This window comes from Syzygium oleosum, unplaced genomic scaffold (genome assembly GCF_021117445.2).
Source record: "Syzygium oleosum isolate NSW1041296 unplaced genomic scaffold, Sole_v2.1 Sole_v2.01, whole genome shotgun sequence".
In the NCBI taxonomy this organism is placed as follows: Eukaryota; Viridiplantae; Streptophyta; class Magnoliopsida; order Myrtales; family Myrtaceae; genus Syzygium; species Syzygium oleosum.
The window spans coordinates 14,628,034-14,640,368 of NW_026607485.1; the positions used below are offsets into that span (position 1 = coordinate 14,628,034).

The 12,335-nt window shown below is 41.4% G+C and overlaps 1 protein-coding gene and 1 pseudogene across 3 annotated transcripts; both read left to right on the forward strand.

Moving 5' to 3' along the window:
* Positions 1–1,791: 1,791 nt before the first annotated feature.
* Positions 1,792–7,380, forward strand: LOC115693584 (serine/arginine-rich splicing factor RSZ22). Of its 3 annotated transcripts, XR_008817969.1 has the most exons (8): positions 1,792–1,949; positions 2,272–2,383; positions 2,611–2,699; positions 4,175–4,409; positions 5,384–5,506; positions 5,785–6,016; positions 6,135–6,556; positions 6,717–7,380. XR_008817969.1 is itself a non-coding variant. In XM_056317958.1 (6 exons), the coding sequence occupies exons 2-6, from the start codon at positions 2,295–2,297 to the stop codon at positions 5,789–5,791; spliced, it is 543 nt and encodes a 180-aa protein (XP_056173933.1). In that variant the 5' UTR covers positions 1,792–1,949; positions 2,272–2,294; the 3' UTR covers positions 5,792–6,119. The 3 variants fall into 3 exon arrangements, 1 of the variants encoding a protein (XP_056173933.1); XR_008817968.1 differs by having other exon boundaries at positions 6,135–7,380; XM_056317958.1 differs by lacking the exons at positions 6,135–6,556; positions 6,717–7,380 and having other exon boundaries at positions 5,785–6,119.
* Positions 7,381–10,594: 3,214 nt separating this feature from the next.
* Positions 10,595–11,582, forward strand: LOC115693583 (U4/U6 small nuclear ribonucleoprotein Prp31 homolog; annotated as a pseudogene).
* The last annotated feature ends 753 nt before the right edge of the window (positions 11,583–12,335 follow it).

Here is a 12,335-nt window from a genome sequence, read left to right on the forward strand (position 1 = left end):
AGGGCAGCCCTCGCCCCCGCTTGTGGCCAATGAGGGCCACGATGCCCTCGCCGGCCATGGGCCAAGGAAGGAGAGGAAGAAAAAAAGAAAAGGAAAAAAAAGAGAAAGAAATGTTAAAACATTCAAAATATCATTAATAAAAAGAAATTTTGTGCAGTTGCTAAATGCATTTTTGTTCTTTTTCTATTCTAGGAATAGAAATTTTGGGCAATTACTAAACGCCTTCAAATGTTTAGAAATTATTTCCGGGAACAAAATAAAAAAATTCAATTCTGAGCAGAAATTGTTTCCAGGAACAAAATGGTTACCAAGCGCATCCTTAGCCTTTCCACTCGGCATGTTCCATTCTCCCTACTATGTAATAATCCTTGAGATATTACAATGTCTTAATATGCTTCCTTTTCTTGTAGCTTGTCTTTTACAGATATAACCAATCCTTACTACTCTTAGCACTCTGTTAATTGATTATAGACGCTCAGACTTCTACTGAGAAATACAATTAGGTTTACACAGCTTCTACTAACAAACACGAGAAGATACAAACTCAGAGCATAGACTAGTTTTGTTCATTTTCCCCAACTCAACTATTGACCGTGGGTTGAATTTATTGCCATTAGACCTCAATGACCATTTTAAATTCAAATCTCACAAGTAGCTGTTGGTTCTGTCATCTACTGTCGTAGATATCATTCTGGAGCTCCGTAAAGATAGTTTCCTAAAATAGTCAGTTTTGCTTCCGTAATAGTCTGCCTGCTACCCTCTATTGTTCGCTTTTTGTGGATTCCTAAAATAGAGTTTGGATCTTCTCTCTAGGATTTTAGAGGCTCGTACTAGAATTATTACTCTATCTGTAGCAAGAACATCTTCTGCAGTCGGGTCCAACAAAACTTCTGAATAAAGAAGCTTATTCTCCTTCAAACTTTTAGGCACTTCCAAGCATATTGACGTCCTTGATATTCTGTAGACTTTCCACTTCTACTTGTTCCATCCAAACTCTAGGACGAACATAAGTCCTCCTCTAGTCTATTTGTCTTCTACTGATTCGTCCAAACTCTTCGACGATCACGCATTCTCTAGTTTGTTGACCATCCTCAAGGTCCTTCTGAACATTGAGATATTCCCTGTCCAACAACTTGTTCTGCATTTGCAAGGTCCATCTAGCCACCAACACATTTCACATATAATAGCTTTTTCACCTCCTATAGAGTAATGGTCTTTCTACATACTTAGACATCTTGTTGTTAACAACATATGAACCTGTTCTGCACACTCAATTACGCATGTTACTATACATACAATGTTTTGTCATCCTCAAAACACCAACAAGTTTTCTCTTCACAACTACTCCCGTTTTTTACGAATACAAAACAATCCACGACATTTCGATATGCACATGCGTTCACACCATGAGATTGAGGGAATTAAGTGCATATTTGCTATTAAACAAGACATCTTTTGCAAATATCATGATCTCCGCTGTGAAATTTGTGGAATAAACACATCCGGTGATAGTAAATAGATTCAATATATTCCTACAAAGAATAGCTCTGCCATCTACCACGCTCCGCGGTTCTCATGAAACATGAGTATATATCACATATAGAGCATATTTACGTTTCACGATCATAAACATGTGATTTGAAGGGATTAGTAAATCTCAAATTTCCTTGCTCTCTTTTAACAGGCAAAGACACACCTTTTTCCTAGCACGAATTTTCGTTTGTTTTTCTTATCATGTATTGCCATAACATGGGGTCAAAAGTCAAATCTTTGAAACCAAAAACAGGCCCAGTGGGCGATGAGGCCCAATCGTCTTCGTCTCGAGCCGACATCTCCATAGGACTCGTCGAGCTCTCGACAATTTCTGCACGCTGAGGTCGCGACATCGAAGAGCTCCGAAATCGCAGCCGATCGTTCTCCTTCGGAAATCGTCGAGAATCTCTCGAGAGGTAAAGCCTCGATTCCCGCTCTCGACAGTGATCCCAGCGGCTTGCCGCCTCGCCGGCCCGTTTCGTGTCGGAACCCTAGTTGTGATCGTCGATCTTGAACTCGAAAAAGTGCAGTTCTTGGTCGTTCTTTCGTGCTCAAGTGGCCGCTTTTTGGTCTTCGTTCCGACCCTTGAATCCGCGCGTGCGCGCGGTCGGGCGAAATTCGTTGGGTGCTTGCTTCTTTTTGCCCTTTTGGGTGTGCTTCGGGAGGTGATCTGCTGCTGTAGTTTTTTGGGGTCTTTGGTTTTTAGTGATCTTTTTTGGTTTTTTCTTGGCTGTGGAGGTCTGAAGCTGGTTGCTGCGGCAATGTCGCGGGTGTACGTTGGGAATTTGGACCCGCGGGTGACAGAGCGGGATCTAGAGGATGAATTCCGTGCTTTCGGTGTTCTTAGAAGGTAAAATTCGAACGTTGCGTGGTCTAAAGGATGGATTTTTCTGTTTAGATTTCGCCCCTTTTGGTTACTGACTAGTTCTGGTTTGTCTCCTTATCGGTTAGGGTTTTGTGGGTACTGCGGAAAACCCTTCGTGTGTGTCTGCTGTTTTATGTTGCTAGCTGATGCGGTACTGTTTTCCATGGGCTTGCTGGCTGTAGATTTTAATTTCTTCGGTGGTTTGAACGCAGTGTCTGGGTTGCTCGGAGGCCACCAGGTTACGCATTTATTGAGTTTGACGACCGAAGAGATGCTCTAGATGCCATTCGTTCCTTGGATGGTCAGTAAAAAGATCCTCTTTTTCTCCCTCTTAGTACGAGATGTCTTCTTTGACCTGCACCCATCTATAACTCAGATTTCTTCCGTTGTAGACACTCACAAATTGTTAATTTCATATGGAAGTTGTTTCTTGTGATCTTTACCTGGATAGTTTGTACAGGTGACTGGTATTGACTTGTTAATTTGGGGGAGTACTTGTATTTTCCCGCGAATTAAACAAGCTGCGGCTGAGTTGTCTGTTTAGAGAACTGTGGTTGAAATGCTACCACCACCGTGCTTAAAAAAAACTTTTTTGACAAGAAAATCTGAGCATATATGAATGATCTATAAATGAAAGCTTGGTTACTGTCATTAGTCTAGTTACGAAGGCTCAGACATTGTTTATTTAGTCGACTGCTGTTTTCGAAATGTTATTTGCATACTCGAATTTTATACTGGGAAAAGCCTTTTCAATAACCCATCTCTGTCTTCATCATGCATTGATCTGTGATTTATTGTTCAGCACTTCTTCGGCCCCGTTTGGTTCAGCATTTGGAATGCTCATTTGGGCTCTAAAGTCCCTTGGTCAAATGCAAATGGTGTTTGGCAATTTTTTTTACTCACTTTGGGGAAATGCAATTGTATTTGGAATGCTCCCCAAGGGACCTTTGGCCAATGCTCCTCCGGAGGTGCTTCGGGAAGTTACATTTTTGAAATGCAACTTGCACTGTTCATCGACACTGATCATCTTCCGCAGACCGAGGTCCGGTGGCCGGCAACCGCTGCCTGAGGGCTAGCCTGACTCCGGTGACCACCGCCTGGGGGTCGCGCGACCCTGGCGACCGCCGCCTGGGGTCGTCGGACCTCGAGCGTCGCCTGGGTCGTGCGACCCAAGCCAGGTCCGGCGTCGCTTGGGTCGCGCGACCCAGGCGACGCCCGAGGTCCGGCGAACCCAGGCGGCAGTCACCGGTGTCACGCGACCCCAGGCGGTGGTGGCCGGCGACCAGATCTGACCGTCAGCGGTTGGCCAGCAACCAGATCTGGCCAGCGGTGGTGGTTAGTGGTTTGGCTCCACCGGAGCTTTTTTTTAAAATATATATATATTAGCAAAAGTCATTTAGCCCAAGATGATTTTAAAAAACACTTACCAAACATTACTTACATTTCAGAAAACCCCTTTAGCCCAAAGGTATTTGCATTCCCCAAAATGCATTCCCCCAAAGTCGAACCAAACGGGCCCTTCATATAGTCAAGAAACTGATAGTTTTTGGGCATTTTAAAGATCAGAGCGTGTCATTAGAATCGCTTACGAACAGACTAAGGAGGAACTGATAAATTCAGTGATGCATATTTAACTAATTTACTAGAGAATAGCGAAGTTGAGCACGACGGACATCCTTTGGTGATTCTACAGTTTAATCTTACTTGCATTATTATCCCACGTATGACATGCTTGTGACTTTTAAAAATCTCCATGAATTAATGCTGGATTTCCAGGAAAGAATGGCTGGCGCGTGGAAGTTTCTCACAACAAGGGTGGTGGAGGCCGTGGCGGTGGCGGTGGGCGTGGACGTGGCTATGGCGGAGGTGAGGACTCCAAGTGTTATGAGTGTGGTGAGCCGGGTCATTTTGCCAGAGAGTGTCGCTCGCGCATTGGTTCGAGAGGCTTGGGAAGTGGACGGCATAGGAGCCCCAGTCCTCGGCGTCGTAGGAGTCCAAGTTATGGGAGAAGGTCTGTTGAATTAGTTTTTTTCCGTGATTGAATTAATTTTCTGTTAGATGCTGCAGTGTGTTTTAGTTTTATTCCTCAATGTCAACACCCTATTTATCGGCATAACAGGATTGTCTCTGCTGACGATTGTTTGATGATGTTTTAGTTTTTTGTAGAATGGGCTTAATGTGGTGCAAGTGTCTCGTGTTCAGATGATATGTTAGCATTTGCTGGCAATAACTTGAGTTGAAATGTCCCTTCTAATTCTGATTTGGGAAAAAGCTCAAGTATTGGTAATTGGAAGTAAAGCTAGACTGAAATAACTCTTTGAGAGAAAAAGAAAACTTTCAATCTGGTTTCCTCTTATGGTGGCAGTTGTACCGCAATAATCAGAAGGGGGATGGAAATCGACTAATGAAAAATGGAAATAAAGATTGAGGAATGAAATAATAACTTCTACATGACCCATTGAAATGCTGAGAGAGGAAGGGTTAGCAGATTTTGGAAGGGGGGAAATTACCATGGATCTTGGCCTTTTTGTATTCAACTGTAAAAAATGAAATTTGATTGAGACCTCTGTCTACGCAACTAGCTCAGTGATAGAGATGTCCAACCTCACTGTTTTGACCCCTGATGTGCCAAGTCTGGTGGTTAATATTTGGTAAAATCACCTTTTTGCTGGCCACATGTTCTAGGAATAGTGATCTAGGTTTTTAATACTGCTTTTGGTTCATTTTTGTGCTCTGTTATGATTTTCTCTCTCCATACTTTATAGTATATACCGGCTGTTTGTGTTTTATGGTAAAAGCCTTCAATTGAACAAGATTAGGAGAATGAGATCGCAATAGTGATTGTTTTTCTTGTAAGAACATAGTATGTGTCATACTTTGATTTTACCTATAAAACTTTCTGTTCTATATGTCTTGTTTGCTGTCCGGTACACTTGGCTTTTTCTTTTTTTGTGATTATATTCATCGATTTGCATAAAATTGCAGGAGCTACAGCCCCCGGGAGAGATCTCCACGCCGCCGCAGCATCACACCTCCTCGACGTGACCGCAGCTATAGCCGTTCCCCTCCGCAGCGCCGTGCTAATCGGGATTCCCCTTATGCCAATGGGTAGGCCTTAAGTTCACCGGTAGACTGCTTTTACTTTATGACAGTCCCCTGGCAATATAACCAAAAGCTGTTAAAGAACTATGTACAAACGTTACTTCAGGAACATGACTTGGGTTGTCACAATCTTTGTCAGGTTCTACTTTTTCTTCTTTTGTTTTTGTGCATTTCAGTAAATGACACCCCTTAGTAGTAGGCTTAGATCATTGGGTTTCTCCAATATGTCAAGGATTAAGATTCCATGCCTTTCAAGAAGTGTAACATTCATTTCATTTCTGCAGGGATTAAGGCTGCATCTTGGTAGAAGCGCATGGCTTATATTAAATGGAGTTGGTAATTGCTGAACCTTCGGCTATGTAGCCTGGTTTGGATGATCGAGTTACGTATGTTGGTGTCCTGACAGTGAAGTAGTTAGGAACTTGGATTCGCATGGCTTCTACAAGTATTTTAGCAAAGGGTGCATAGATGCCACATGTATTTGGCTCGGGCTCTTCAGCTACCGAAACTTTGAAGGTGTTTTTCATACTTAGTTGGCCATGTTCTGATGCTTACATGCTTATGTTACTTTAGCAGTCGTATTGTTACTTTGTTTGGAGTAATTCTAAGACTTTTTACATGTTTGTCTTTTGAGGTTTTCGATTATCGGCTCAAACGGCATGATTTCGCTACTCATTTCATCACTGCTCACGGTTTTCCCCCCTCTGGTTCTCTGCTCCTCTTCACTTCTGCATCAAAACATTTTGTATCTGCAAAGCGAGGAATCTTCTCAGCCAATGACTTTTGTGCTCGCTCCAGCAAAACAAAGCTTGTGATCTAGTTTAGGAGCATACTTGTTGCTTAGCTTATTTGAGAGGATGAAGTTGGTCTTTTGCTTCCTCTGTCTTCACATCTAATCACAGCACACGCGTCTCCTTGTTGTTGTGTTGGACTACTCGTACACCTTGGCTCGAGAATTTGGTGTTAAAATCAGATTGTGAAGCTCTCCTCAGTTACTGGATCTATTTATCTCATATCAGTAGCTCGGATGGTGCAAGGTGCAAATATACACGCAAGGTGAGTCCTGATCCTATGGCTTCTATGAAAACCTGCCGAGAGTTCCAACCCATGAGTCATCTTTTTGTTTACCACCCAAGAGGTCAAATTATCTGGATTACGCTTGGTTTGGAACTTGGTGAGTGCTTTATTGCAGAGAAATTGGTTGGTTCCTTTACAGGGGTTGCCTTCCAAATTCTTTTGTTAAAGGCGCTTATCTCTATATGTTGGCTGGGAAGCATGTCAATGGTCACAGATCTGATGTACTTGGAAGGTTAGAGAACGGCATGTCCTACATGGATGCTCCGGTTGTCGGAGATGTTCGTGTTGTTGAGGATTATTCTCTGTGTAACGGGGCCTTTAAAATGCCCAATCTTAATTCTGGCAGTCCCCTAAGGATGTGTTGCTCCATATTGTTCGGTTCACCTCGTCTGAAGTTCCCACTAGAGCGCCGGAGAACTGCCCTCTCCATATGTAGCCGCTGGAAAGGTCACAACTTTGGTCTCTGCCTGTTCGGGCCCTTTACAAGGCTCGAGGAGTTAAGCAAGCAAATTTTCCACTTGGGTATTTGATCCTGCCAGGGAACCATCGCTGTCTAAGCTATTAGCAGTTCATCAAACTAGTCTGCCACGGAAAGCAGCATATGGTCATGGCAAAAGTACCAGTGTTACTTAGAACAAAACCGTGTGATTTTCTTTCAGAAATTGACAGTGCACCATCGGAGATGTTCTAGTGCGATTGTTAAGCTTGAAGCTACAGGCATATGGCTTGTAGCAAGTAACATGAAACAATTGCCGGAAGGATATTTGAAGCAAGAAAAATAGTTGCCGTAAGGATCAGTATAATCTGGCAAAGACTAATAAATGAAAACGAGTCGAGACTTATGCCAAAGAATTGTAATACCGAGCACAAAACTATTGCCGGAATGAGCGTCAATCACAAAGAACAAGAGTTGCGAGTAATTAGCCGGTGAGCATGAATTCTGACCTGATGTAGGAATATAACATTGCGTCGATCAAGTCCAACACTTCAGATTCAGACAAGAACTATGTAAAACAGCGAGACAGTACTGTTCAGAACCTTTGTGCAAATCCTCAACTCATTCCGGGGACTTTAGCCGAAGGGCCACTTGAACAAGAATGAAAGTTCAATACCGTAATGTCAAAAGAACTGCTCATGAAGCTACTGAAAAATCTCATCGCTTGGCCCCAGAACCGGTTTCCTTTTTCAGAGTTATAGAAATACAGTGACCTGTTCGTCTCCGCCGAGAGAGGTTTGTCCTCGTCTATAGGGGTTTTACAGCACGGTTGAGTTCGACACGCCATATGAAGTCAAAAGAACCGCTCACAGATCGCGCCGCCTGAAAGATCATTACTCCTGGTCAAAATAGTGCCATTAACCGAACGAACCACCCAATGCACCCATCCGAAGACGAATGTAAACCTTTACCCATACGAAGGTGACGGGAAAATTGCTCAGAAAGTCTTAAACCTATTATACGGCAGTTAATTCAGTCATAAATCTTTCAATTATACCAATTTAGTTCCAAACCTTTTGACGATTTACTAATATAGTCATTCTGGCTAATTTTGATTGAAAATTGTTGACATGGACAACAATTGTCTTACATGACATAATCGGTGTTGACCTAGACAATTTTTGCAAATTTTAAAAATATTCGGAATTTTTTTCCCTTTTCTTTTCTTTCCTTTTTTTTTTTTATTTCCCTCCGCAAGCCATGGGCAAGGGTTGCCTTTGTCGGAATTGGTGAGGGCTCACTTGCACGAAAGTGTCATGGCCCTTGCCCAAGCGGCCCCAGGCGAGGGAGGCCCTCACATAGGCGAGCCCTCACTAGAGGCCACGAGGGCGGCCCTTACCCAGGCAATGACCTTTGTTGGCCATCGTCGAGGCCTAGCAGGCGGCGGAAGGAAATAGGAGAAAAGAGAAAATAAAAAGGAAAGAAAAGGAAAGGAAAAAGAGAGTGCCATTCCAAAAATTTACAAAAAATTATCTACGCTAATGCCGACCATGTCATGTAAGATGGCAAGAGTTCACGTCAGTGATTTCTAGTCTAAATTGACCGGAAGGACTTCATTGCCAAAATTTAAAAGGTTTAGAACTAAATTGGCCCACAATTGAAAGGTTTATGCCAATTTACATTCCGACTAATTTTGACCGAAACCGCTGACGTGGACGCCAATCGTCCTACATGGCATAGCCGGCGTTAACCTGGGCAATTTCTAAAATGTTTTTAAATATTCAAATTTTTTTCCTTTTTTTCTCTTTTCTTTTTTTTTCCTATTTCTTTTGGCGAGCCATGGGCGAGGGTCGCCCTTGTTGGAATTGGTGAGGGCTCACCTACGCAAGGGCGTCGCAGCCCTCACCCAGGGGAGGCAAGCGAGGGAGGCCCTCGCATAGATGAGCCCTTGCCAAAGGCTGCAATGGTGGCCCTTGCCTGACTTCGTCGGCCATTGTCGAGGTCCGGCTAGCTACGAAAAGAAAAATAAAAAGGAAAGGAAAGAGAGAGAGTCAAATTCTGAAAATTTTATAAAAATTTACAAAAATTATCCATGTCAATGTCAGCCATGTTACATAAGAATGCCGGAGTCCACGTCAGTGATTTCTAGCCTAAATTAGCTGGAAAGATTTCATTGGCAAATTGTTAAATGGTTTAGAACTAAATTGACACAATTGAAATGTTTAAGACTAAATCCGTCATATAATAGATTTTTGATTTTTTGGACAATTATCCCGAAAAATGACCTTGCCTTTTTTTTTTTCTCTTTTTATTGGCTACGGCAACCATGTCAGTAACAGGCATGAGCATTTAAATCAGTGGAGAGTTGCAAATCATCCTACTTATGTGACGTTTAATACAGAACAAATAGGAAGATTAATGCTTGCATTTGAAGTCATGCCTATAATTGCAAGCCGTCAGTATTTATCGAGAAAACCTTTTTCTTTCTTTTTTAATCAGATTACCAAAGTTTTAGCATTGAAAGAGGGGGTTGTGTAGATTTTGTTTGTCGATATTGTTTCTCTTTCTTAGGAGAACAAAAAACTAGTAACTTTTATTTATTATTCTTAAACAAACCATAGTCCTTGCATGATATCAATACTATGTTTAAGTCAAGAGTATTTCAATTTGGTCTCTCATTGGAAAATACAAACTTGCCCACCATTACACAAAACCTACTATATACAATTCCATTTTCTGTAAAATCACTTTTGCAAGAACTTGTGCCAACGTTACATTCTCATGCCTATTATTTATAAAGAAACTAAAGCTCCGTTCGTTTCGGGGAAAATATGACATTTCTGAAAAATTCTTTCTAGGAAGTCATTTTCCAGAAAAATAACAATATTTTCCGGTGTTCGACTGAAAGCCGGAAAATGAGCTGAAAAATAATTTTCGCCTTTTGGTATCTAATTTGATTTTATGGGGAAAATCACCAAAAAATTTCGATTTGTTAATTATTTGTTAATTTTTAATTATTTTTCTTTTTTTCCTTTTCTTTCTTATTCTTTTTGCATCTTCCTCGGCCGGTCGATGGCCACAGCGATGGCTGATGAGCTCAAGCCTAGCCACAAGCAGGCGAAATCCGAGGAAGAAACAAAAAGAAAAAAAAAGAAAAGGAAAAAAATAAAGAAAAATCGAAAAATTAAAAGCTTGATTTTTTAAAAATAGAAAAAGAAAATAAAAAATAAAAATAAAAGGAAAACATGTTTGTTGAAAGAAAGTGAGGTGAAGGAAGATATGGAAGATGTTTTTCGCTTTTTAGAAAGTAGAAAACATTTTCCCCACTTTTGATTTTTGAAGGTGTTTTTTTTCCATTAGTGGAAAATGTTTTCCATGACTAGTTTATTTTTTGTGAACTGAATGCTAGAAAATCCGAAAAACATTTTTCTAGAATATATTTTCCGCGAAACAAACAGAGCCTAAGGTATTGTTTGTTTTCCATCTCTTTGCTCATTGACATAGAGCATTACACTGTTAAAACTGGGAAACTCCCGTGTAGAGATAGGATGCATGTCTCAATGATAACTTTTCTCACTAATATGCCTAGAGGATTTCGAAGAAAAATAGAAAACGAAGCGAATTCTTCTAACATTCAAGAAAAATTTAAGCAATCTCATGTTTGGGAATTGCAGAAAGTGGAAGATGTGATCTAAAGAGAGCTTCTGAGACATCTCAAGAGCATGGGATGGTTTTGCAAGATGGTCCTGAATTTCAGGTCATTGTGGGCTGCAACACGCTCTCAGCGGACATAGAGAATGAAACCGTGATCCAACACAATCTTATTCGTGGCAAATATTGCTCGAAAATTTACAGAGCTCGAGTCGCTCGTCCATCGCCCAAAAGATCATGCTTGGGTTGTCAAGAGACTGGGAATGAGATGTATTCGACCATTGTTGATCTGGAAGGACTTCTACCTTCATCTATTGTCATGGTTGTTTCCATTACCATCAACCATGGTGGCCAAGCCACTTTTAGAAGAGGACCTTAATGAAACAGTTGATGCATGGGATCGCGCTCTTGCTCGCGATTCAGCAAAAAAGAAGGTCCTTCATTTTGGGGAAAGTAGAACGTGATACATCGCGCAAAATCTTTCTGCCATTGTTGGGAGTGCCATCGTCGAAAACTGATGGGAACTGCCGGAGGGCTCTCGGCATTGGCTGAGATGCCGTCTTGCAATGTCCAGCTTCTCGACGGCGACATCTCGGTTTCGTGTTGGTCACATTGAGCAAACGGAGGTGTTCCGGGCCACCCCGCCTTCTTTGGGAATGCATGCTTGCCGCATGGACTCTAGTAGAGGAGATCCGTTCAGGAAATACAGGGAGGGCGTTAAGGAAGGTGATCCGGACGAATATGTGAAAGTGGCAAGAGCCTCCGCCAGCAAAGCAGCCAAAGCCACTTCCAGTTCCCAGCTTCGAGCCCAACATAGAAACAGGCGGTCGGCGGCTGAGGAAGATGAAGGATTCTCTGTCTCTCTCTCAACGAGTCTTTCATGCATATATGCACTTGGACATGTACGCTGAGCCGTGATTTTTCAGCTACCCAATAACAAAAAATGAGAAGACTAAGCCAACAGATTGAGTTCTGGTGTACCAGAAGAGACTTCTTTAGATGAAGCTGCCATTTCCGCTTTCTGCAGATGATGGAGGAGGTCAAACTACAGTTCTGCGTGCACCGAGCTTCTGTATCCATTGTCATTGATATATAATCTATAGTTAACTTATATCTAATGTTATCAAGTTACTGCCCAAGATTATTTGAGTGAAGACCGCGAGAGTTTCTAATCTAAAAGTGGAAATATTTAGAATTGCTCTATTAATTTGCAGACTTCACGATATAAACTTTCATGATAAATTTTAGAACTACCAAAAACCTTAAACTAATGTCTACCATAACACATTTACTTTAAACTTTCTTTATATAATACCAAAAATCCCAAATTTGTACCGATGTGATACATTTACCCTCCGTCGAAATTTTATCAATATGAACCATTAAAATTTGCATACATGGACGCCAGCAAGCAAATAATGTTAACGTGGTGCCCACGTGACTGAAGTGAAATATAAAAAAAAAACATTTTTTTTGCTTTAAAATCATTTAACATAATCTTGATGAGTGGTAAATATGTGACATAAATATAAGTTTTGAATTTTTTATGTCACAACAAAAAGTTTAAGGAAAATTCGTCACAATGGGCATGATTTGGATTCAAAATAAATGTATCGCAATATGTATAACCTGTGGCTCTTTCCTTACATGTTTTGAAAAGTTTTCGGTGTT

Excerpts from the sequence above, each read along its gene's own strand:
- LOC115693584 (XM_056317958.1), top strand. The coding sequence starts at position 2,295 with ATGTCGCGGGTGTACGTTGGGAATTTGGACCCGCGGGTGACAGAGCGG. Across the intron at positions 2,384-2,610 it reads GCTTTCGGTGTTCTTAGAAG|TGTCTGGGTTGCTCGGAGGC; the intron begins GTAAAATTCGAA and ends GTTTGAACGCAG. Across the intron at positions 2,700-4,174 it reads TGCCATTCGTTCCTTGGATG|GAAAGAATGGCTGGCGCGTG; the intron begins GTCAGTAAAAAG and ends CTGGATTTCCAG.